Source organism: Nicotiana tomentosiformis, chromosome 5 (assembly GCF_000390325.3).
Source record: "Nicotiana tomentosiformis chromosome 5, ASM39032v3, whole genome shotgun sequence".
In the NCBI taxonomy this organism is placed as follows: Eukaryota; Viridiplantae; Streptophyta; class Magnoliopsida; order Solanales; family Solanaceae; genus Nicotiana; species Nicotiana tomentosiformis.
Window position 1 is genome coordinate 138,422,307 of NC_090816.1, and position 9,148 is coordinate 138,431,454.

Below are 9,148 nucleotides of genomic sequence, written 5' to 3' on the forward strand. Positions count from 1 at the left end.
GGTGAATGTGAGGCCCCTGACGTAAGTCGGGTCGATGAGGACAGGTCAAGCAGGACTGGTAGGCTTTTAGGTTGCTAAGCTTCTTAAGAAGGGGTGAGGTGGACATATCACCTTTGGTGAATCTCATACCAGAATGGGAGAGGAAAGTGAAGAGTTTTATAAGACGCAATACAAGTTCACATGGTGCACATATTTTTAGCTTCGATGATGGCGTAGCCCAAAAGATAAATTTATATGGGCTTAGGCCGAAAGTGAACAATACGTGCCACGAGCTTGGGTCGTGAAGAATATGGCAATAGAAAATAATGTTAAACAATGGAGAAGAAAGATAAATAAGTTTCTAGGACTATGAGGTGCAAATTGACCTTCTCTATTCCTTTAATTATATATATACATATATATAGGTTTTACCCAATCAATATTTCAAATCATTACACAATTGACTAGGTTAGATATTTGGAGATAGACCTTGGAGTTTAAAGGTTTCAGGTTGAGCAGGACTAAGACGAAATATGTGGAGTGCAAGTTTAGTAATGTATCTCATGAAGCTGATGTGAAAGTGGGGCTTGATAAACAATTTATCCCCAAGAAAGGGAGTTTCAAGTATCTTGGGTCAGTAGTTCAAGGTAATTGGGAGATTGTAGAGGATGTCACACACCGTATTGGAGCGGGATGGATGAAATGGATGCTCGCTTATGGTGTCTCATGCGATACGAATGTGCTATCTAAACTTAAAGGTAAGTACTACATAGTGGTGGTTAGACTGAGGATATTGCATTGGCTGTAATGTCGGTCAGTCAAAGAAGTATTGGAGAGAGATGATTAGGCAAGATATGATATAGCTTCAACTTACCAAGAATATAACCCTTGATATGAGGTGTGAAGGTCGAGAATTAGGTTAGAAGATTAGTAGGTAGTCCAGCGTATTTATTTTCCATACCAGTTGTATTTGTATTATTCTTGTATTTTCTTATCCTTTGATTTTTATTATTTCTTGTTGATTTTTTTGTTTCAATTATCTTAGTATCTTTTTGTTGTTGCTGATTTTTTTTCATCTTTCCTTGAGTTGAAGGTCTATCGAAAATAACATATATACCTTCACACAATAGTTATAAGGTCTCCGTATATATTATCTTTTCTAAATCCCACATGTGGGATTACATTATATTTATTGTTGTAGTTATATTATACAAGGACTTTTCAAGTATTATACTCTGGATAATAGACAACACTACATAAATGACAAGGACGTACATTACAAGAAAACAACATTATTGCGGCGACCAAAGTCGCTACAAAATCCCTGAAAGTCGCTGCTACATGTTATCAGTGGCGACATTTGTGTTTCTACAAGCAAAACCAAAACTGAAAGGTATTTGTGGCGACACCAAAGATCGTCTCTAAAAGCGTATATTTTGCGGCGATATAGTTGCCACAAAAGGTGAAAAAACTCGCTACAAAAATGATTCCACAAGAATAAAAATTTAGCTGGGTTGCCACTACTATTCATCATTAACGGCGACAACTATCGCTGCTAAAACATTTTTGTAGTGGCAAGTTAATGTCGCCACTATAAATAACTGTTAGTAGCGACTCGTGTCGCTACAATATAATAAACCATGAAAGATACAATAATTAACATTGCAACAATTACTAATATTATGTGACAAAATAATGTCGCCACTAAGACCTATCTTCTCTAAAACTATATAATTACCAAAGTTATATATATTTCCGGTAGGAACCGAATTCTCTAAATTTAATGACTGTATATTCACATCAATTGACTACCAATATTAAAAGCAACCAATAATATTTAAAAAACACTAAAAGAATTTCTCAAACTGAATATTATAAATATTTTCATTACTAAAAAAGTCAATTACATAATACTACACGACACTTCATTGTTCATTGTAATTTTACGCATATAGATATCCCAAAAAAGATAAAATATTAAGTGCCTTGTAATTGCTCCTTGAACGATATCATTGTTTAAGTGCCTTGTCCCTGCTAAAACAAATAATATATATATATATATATATATATATATATATATATATATATATATAGGAACATATATAATGAGATTTTTTATATCAAAAAACATGCATAGAAAAACTTCAAGGATAACAAAAGGGGGTGTAAGAGTTATATGTTACTATAGGTCAATTTAATATGATGTTATAAAAAGCCTATACATTGCCGGTGCACAGGACTTAAGTTCAAAACTAGGAAGTCAGATATACTAACCTGAAAAATAATGCAATAACTTGTTATTTTAATATTTTTTTTAAATTCCGTTTTACTTTAAAAAAGCGAGCGTTTCGCTTCTCGCTTCACGATTTAAGCGAAAAGGGGCTTGTCACTTTTCCTCGCTTCACGCTCTTCACAACACTGGTCAAATCTTTAAGTTGTATAGCAATCTTTTATGTGGAATCATGTTAGAGGATGAAATTATGGTAGAGGATTATAAGGAGATTTTTTAAGTTGGGAAAATTATGAGCAAAAAGTATTTGAAGCTAGAATTGATATATTAACTCCTTTACTTAATAATTCCTAACTTTAAAAGAACATTCTTGTAAAATTTTGCAAATATTTCTATGAAAAAGGATAAGAATATTTCTTTTGATCCCTTAATTGGCTATTTTGAGCATAAAGCTTCTAACATTATTGATTATTTTGTGAAGAACCAACAAAAAATAAAGTTCATGAGAAGAATGAGAGCCTTGAACTACCATTTGGTACCCTTTTAAGTCAAGAGGTTTTTATTTGTCCTAAATGTAAGAATGGTATGTACACTTGGATAGTACTTATTTTTTCTTTTTGATAACCGTGATGTTCGGGCCAGCTTGCACACCTCGACTAACTCCACGGGATACCTACTACCTTCCACCAACAATAGGTACCATGTAACTCTGTCCACCAAGACTCGAATAGATGGGGAAATCACCTAGTGAATTCGGTTTCGTTGGGTATTTGAACCTAAGACCCCATAGTTCTCAACCCACTTCATTGAGAACTAGGCTACATCCTTGGGTGCTCACTTGGATAGTGCTTGTTTTTAGTTTATTTAGACCCAATGAGGTAAAATTGTTTTTATCCATGATACTTATGGAATGTATTATGTCGGGGGAAGTCATGATTCTGTAATAATGAACTTTGAGTTAAATGGAATTTTACATACAATATTTGTGGGGTTTTAGAGATTAAAGTTTGTGTTTGATCCCGGGGATATGTTGTTTTGTGATGATATTAGAAGAATTTTGTGTTGAGTTTTGTAAAGTACCCACAAGAGGGTGGACTAGTTGGTAGCTCAGAAGAGAAATTTTCTTGATTTTAATGATCCTTTTGATCTTGTGCTTAAGGGAATTCATCCAAGTTTAGAAATTAAGAGTGATTTGGTTTCATTTGATAATATAATCAATTGTGCTTCATATAACTCATAATTGAGAAATATTTGTTACTTTGATTCACCCCTTGGTTATATTCTTTCTGTAGACGAGTACATAAATTTTATGTTGGGAAGTTTTTCTTTGTTACCTATTATGATACTTGGCTATATCATAAAAGTGTTAAATTTGAATACAAGCTTGAGAATTTGGTTCATTTAGCCTTGATATGAAATATTTTGCTAGTGTTTGACAATGCACACATTAGCACCCAATGCAAGGGGTCTTCCAAGTCGATATCAAGTCATTAGAGTGATTCAAAGGGACAATGGTCAAGCTTAAAGTCCAATTGAAGGACCAATTAGTCAAGATTATTTTGGTCAATTTTAGAATTAGTTAATACTCCCTCCGTTTCATATTAGATAGGTACTTTTCTTTTTAGTCTGTTTCAAAAAGAATTGACACATTTCTAAATTTGGTAATCCTTTACTTTTGAGATACCAATATTACCCTTACCATCCCTCCTTCAAAAATCTGATACGGACCCACTGAATTTAAGAGTAAATAGTTTGTGATATAGCTTTATTAGGTTAGGTTTAAAAGTCAAATGTTGAAAAAGTGAAGCCATTAGTGTCAGATCTTTTCCATGCTTGTTGGCACGCGGCTTCTTCCATTATGCTGCAGTTACAATTATTTTCCAAGAAATTGGAATATTGCGAGCCATATGTAACTTACTTACGTGCTTCATTTTTTATCCCAAATTATCAATAAAGACACATTGATTGAAGTTATAAAGCGACATTATTTGACCAAAGTCACTAGATAATCGATCACAAATACTGTCGTGACGAACTTTACAAAAATAAGTTGCAGATAACCTTGATCTATAACTCTAGCTTAAAGCAGAGCTAGAGTTTCATTAATAATACCAATGTCGCAACAAACTTGAGTAGGAAGAGTTCCATGTCGTTCTAGCATGTCTTTTTTCATATGTGGCACTTTGTAATTGTTTCCACCTTTATCTTTCATCACTTCAACCATGCAAGATTGTAGAGTCAGAAACACGTGATTCAGTCGTTCAACTTTTATGTCATTAAACGATTTCTCGACTGCATTTACTAACTCGTCAATAGTTTTAGGAGCCATTTGATGTTGAAGAGATTGAATAGCTCTGAAGAATCCGAGGTCCAAAACATTTAAATCTAGACTGTTAGGAGGTTGAAAGCAAAACCTAATATCAAATCCATCTTGCCGAGCAGCTTCGGTAAATTGCAAGCCATTAACACTAAGGTGAGGTCTCGCATTATCTTGTTGGATAAAAATAGGAGCATTTGACTGCGAAAGTGGCCATTTTGATCGAATCGCCGGAAGAATTTTTTCAATTAAACAAGTCCTAGTGACATCTTTAGTGACTGATAAAATAGGCTTTGTTTCTAAAGTTCCAGCTACTCTGTTTTTGCTATTCCTTTTGGCGGGTTCCTTGAACACAAAAGGAAATATTCCTATTTTTCCTGAAAAAAACTCAGTTCCATGTTCAGCAAGCCTAGGGCGCGCAACAACATCCATAAACATAACTTTTGTTATGAAATTTTTACTTTTACAATCTATATGGGTTTGGCTCTTGTTCTTCAGGGAGAAGATAAAACTTTTCAGATTTTTTCGACAAAAAGAACCATTTTTCATCTATATGAACAGAATTAAACATGTCTGAAAACATAGGATTTGAATTTAACGTACCAGACTCAATCATTGATAGACAAAATTGAAGTCTTGCCTTCTTATTTTCCTCCGTCAAATGAGGCTTTATGGCATTGGTATGTGGCCTTATAGCTCCTTCTTTGATGCGTCGAAAAATAGTTGACGTTGACATATCCATAGCACGTGCCAAAGATCGAATATTTGTTCGGCGACAAAGAGGAATTTCTTTTACCATATTAATGTCGACATGAATTTGTTTTCTCCCAACTCTGCCTACAATATGCGGAGACACATTTAATGGAGTACCGTTAGCGACACTTAATTTTGTCTGTTGCCAAATTCTTTCCACAGTACTCCTTGAAGTATTAAATAAAATCACAGCTTGCTTTAAAGACCCATGTTTAACAACTCCATTTTTGCTTTCCTTCAAAAGTCATTCGGCAATAGCATGACGCTCCTCAATTTCTAGTCTTCTTTTTCTAATAGTTGAGTCTAATTGCGAGTCACTCATTTGTGTATAATTAATCTCATATGCTAGATAAAATAGGATTAAAGGAAATAATCAGAATGTAAGAGAAAATTAGAAACATTAGGAGAGAAAAATAGGATTATGAAGAGAAACACTGAAAGCATAAGTGAATAATCTCAAATATCTCTACATAAATAGACAAGCTTATCACCTAATTAAAAAGGAGAAGTTTTGGCGCCACAAGAATGAAAGACATTTTTTTTGGCGCCACAAGAATTGAAGAAATTTCTGAGAATAGCCAGTAACTGGTAGTCTAGAGTAGCCAGTAGACTATGAGAATTGAAGGAAAAGTTTTTTAACTTAGTTAATGTGGCAGAGAAGATGGGACATGTGGGTCACATTTGATTTTTCATTAAAAAGCTAGCATGTGTGCCCTTAAGGGTAAAATTGGTACTTAAGGTGATTTGGCAATAGTATACTCTTGTTTATTAAACGCCGTGCGCAGTCAAACTACCTCATTTAATATGAAACGGAGGGAGTAGTTTATTAAACTCCGTGCGCAGTCAAACTACCTCATTTAATATAAAACGGAGGGAGTAGTTACTATAAACAAGGACATTTAGGGTTTATTGCATTAGCTAGCTTTTGATGGATGATCATGGAAACTCGTTGTGAGCCGGGGGCTTGTCCCATTTCTCTACAAAGGACCTTTCTTGGATTACTTTAGGTCAAGGTAATTCATGTATGAGTCCTATCTCTTTCTCCCTTGGATTGTTTCTATAATTGAATGTTAATTACTTTGTTTCAAGTTAATAGGTTACTTGGGGTTATTTAATTGCATTCATTAGTTGATTTAGTCCCTTCTTTCTTCTATTCTTGATTAGTGATTGTTGTAGAGATTTCAAGGGTTTAACTAGCTTATAGTTAAGTTCTTGTTATTCCCCTATCCTAATTCCTAACCTATCTATCCTTTTATTGATTTCTACAGTGATTTCATGGTGAACTTGAGGGGTTGAGTAATTCCTACTCTATTTCCTTGACCTTCCTGGATTGGTTTTATCACAATGGTACCAAGTAAGCAACAGATGATTGAAGTATTTTAAGAATTTCCAACATGTTTGATGTCTTGGCTATAGTTGTGGTGTGTCTAGTTTGACAAAATAACTAACTGGTTTCAGAATAAAAGGCATAAATTCGTGTCTTGCATTGTTTTCCAGGGAACTCCAGTGACCGGATGACTTAGCAAAATACAGAGATAGCATGCATTATTCCCATTCTTCCTATTTACGACCAAACACCGCACCCATGGTTCAGATAAGTTTTCCCACTAGGTCTAAAACAGTATCAACATTTTAAGTGAATTAAAGACAGGTATACACCTTTTAGCCAATAGCAAACACACCTAGAATCTAATTCCAACCAACAATTAGAAAACTCAACTGTAAGTAACACCCAGAAATCAGAACTCGCCTGATCAGCATCCATCTGCGTATTATTATTTGACGGCTCCATAATGTTCTTCCCTGCAATTTAATTAAAATATTGTGGTTGGTTAGCCCTATATATGTATATAAAGAGGATAAAGCATAATAAAGCAGAATAGAGAGAGAGGCCTTGGTGGGCAGAGTTACGAGGTAGCAGATATCCAAGTGTAACTGCGAGAGGTGCTTGGAAAAAAAAACACAGACTGATACACACAGAGAGCAGCAGCAGCAGCAGCAGAAAGAAAGAAAGAAATAGGGGATGGATACCTTTGCATATTTGATAAGGAGGTACTGATTTCTTCTTCGCTTCTTCTCCATTGCTAAGCTGATTGAAAAGAGTGAACTTTTGGGTTGCTTCTTCTCCGTTGCTAATCTGATTGAAAGATTGAAACTCAGGCCATTTAAGACAACGATTTCTCAATTTCAGACAAAATTTCTGAGGAGATTTGATGAATGTTTAGATTCCAGTAATTTCACGGTCGCAAAATCGCATCTCTCTCACTTGAAAGCTCTTATTAATCACAAAAAATAATACTACGAACTAATGTAAAAACAATAAAGCAGTCTTTTTTTTTTCTTGACGAGGATGAGAAAGTATTGATGGAAGAGGCATATACTAGACAAATATTGCATACATACTTCTATAAACTCTTGAATAAAGTCTTTTCTCTATACCAATGTAATTATGCATGCTTGCTTTGAGCCGACAGTCTCCCAAAAACAGCATCTCTACATGCACAAGGTAGGGGTCCCCAGACCCCACTTTAGGTATTACACTATGTTGTCGTTGTTATTGTTGTTGACAAGGATGAGAAAGATTATATTGAATTAGCGTTGTTAGGTAGCCATGATATTTTCCTTGAAAATGTCATCTTTAATGTTATCAAAAAAACCTCATAAAATGTCGAACACATCTGCAATCTAATTCCAACCAACGTTAATTAAAAAAACTCAATTGTAAGTAAGTAACACCCTGAACTCACATGATCAACATCCATCTGCTCTGTATAATTATTATTATTATTATTTGACGGCTCCACAATGCTCTTCCCTGAAATTTGCGGTTAGTTAGCCCCATATATATATAGACTGACGATGATAAAGCAGAATAGAGAGAGGCATTGGTTTAAAAAGTTAGGAGGTGGCAGGTACCCAAGTGGAATAGTCACACACATAGCAGCTGCAGAAAGAAAGAAAGAAAGAAACAGAGGGGATGGACACCTTTGCAAATTTGATGGAGAGGTACTGATTTCTTCATCTGTTGGCATCTGAAAAGATTAAATCTTTGGGTCCCTTCTTCTCCATTCCTAAAATTTTGATTGGAAAGATTGAACGTTGCTAAAATCTTGATTGAAAAGATTAGCCTTTTTTGTATTTTGCAATGGAATATTCTTCTTCTTTTACGTCATCTTTCTTTGGAGCGATTAATTGAATGCGTTCCTCCTATTGATATGCTTTGATTGAAAAGACTCGGTCTTCATGGATCTGGACATGAAAAGACTCCTTTTTGGAGCTTTTGATTTGGAATGCTTGCCAGGTTTCTCTCCATATACTTATATTGTCAATTTCTCATCGGTTCGGGTCCTCCCATCCAGCCTAATCTTATATGGGTTATGTTGAGATTAACTCCTACTCTAAACCAAATATACTAATATAAGATAAAATTAATTTTAAATTTTATCGATTGATTATTATTCTTATTCCATGTAGCACACGACCGGACTGAATTACCTGTCTCCAATGTACCACGTAATACAAATATTGGGGCAAAAGGCAAATACTTTGGTCTAAGAACCTAAAACTAACATTTTTTTCTCAAATTCTCTGTTAAACTAACTGAATTCCCCTATTTTTTCCCAAATTCAGACGGTAGATGGGAATCTGGAAGATCTCCCAAAAGAGATCGAAGTTGTGGTCCGACATCCAGGTAGATATCTCGAGCCCCTTTGCTCCGATCGGGTCAAAGATACGGAAGCAGATCTTGCTCGGTTTGGTCCCTAAAAGAATTGGAGAACATAAAAATCTCTCAAAGCAAAGATTTAACAAGCTTGTGTCAGTGTTGCAAAGTCATTACTGTTTGGGCCCACTACTCCTTTAGTCGAAGT

General features: G+C 34.9%; 1 protein-coding gene across 6 annotated transcripts; it reads right to left on the bottom strand.

Annotated features, from left to right (window-relative positions):
- Nucleotides 1-1,835: 1,835 nt before the first annotated feature.
- On the bottom strand, nucleotides 1,836-8,656 carry LOC104087497 (uncharacterized). 6 transcript variants are annotated; one of them, XR_011408065.1, is made up of 6 exons: nucleotides 8,265-8,649; nucleotides 8,027-8,094; nucleotides 7,311-7,416; nucleotides 7,000-7,082; nucleotides 5,130-5,363; nucleotides 1,836-2,010 (listed from the first exon to the last, which is right to left on the bottom strand). XR_011408065.1 is itself a non-coding variant. In XM_070175442.1 (6 exons), the coding sequence occupies exons 5-6, from the start codon at nucleotides 5,323-5,325 to the stop codon at nucleotides 4,290-4,292; spliced, it is 810 nt and encodes a 269-aa protein (XP_070031543.1). In that variant the 5' UTR covers nucleotides 5,326-5,363; nucleotides 7,000-7,082; nucleotides 7,311-7,411; nucleotides 8,027-8,094; nucleotides 8,265-8,656; the 3' UTR covers nucleotides 3,811-4,289. The 6 variants fall into 6 exon arrangements, 4 of the variants coding, with proteins under 4 accessions (XP_070031543.1, XP_070031544.1, XP_070031545.1 ...); XM_070175442.1 differs by lacking the exon at nucleotides 1,836-2,010 and adding an exon at nucleotides 3,811-4,903 and having other exon boundaries at nucleotides 7,311-7,411; nucleotides 8,265-8,656; XR_011408064.1 differs by lacking the exon at nucleotides 1,836-2,010 and adding an exon at nucleotides 3,815-4,903.
- Nucleotides 8,657-9,148: the final 492 nt, after the last annotated feature.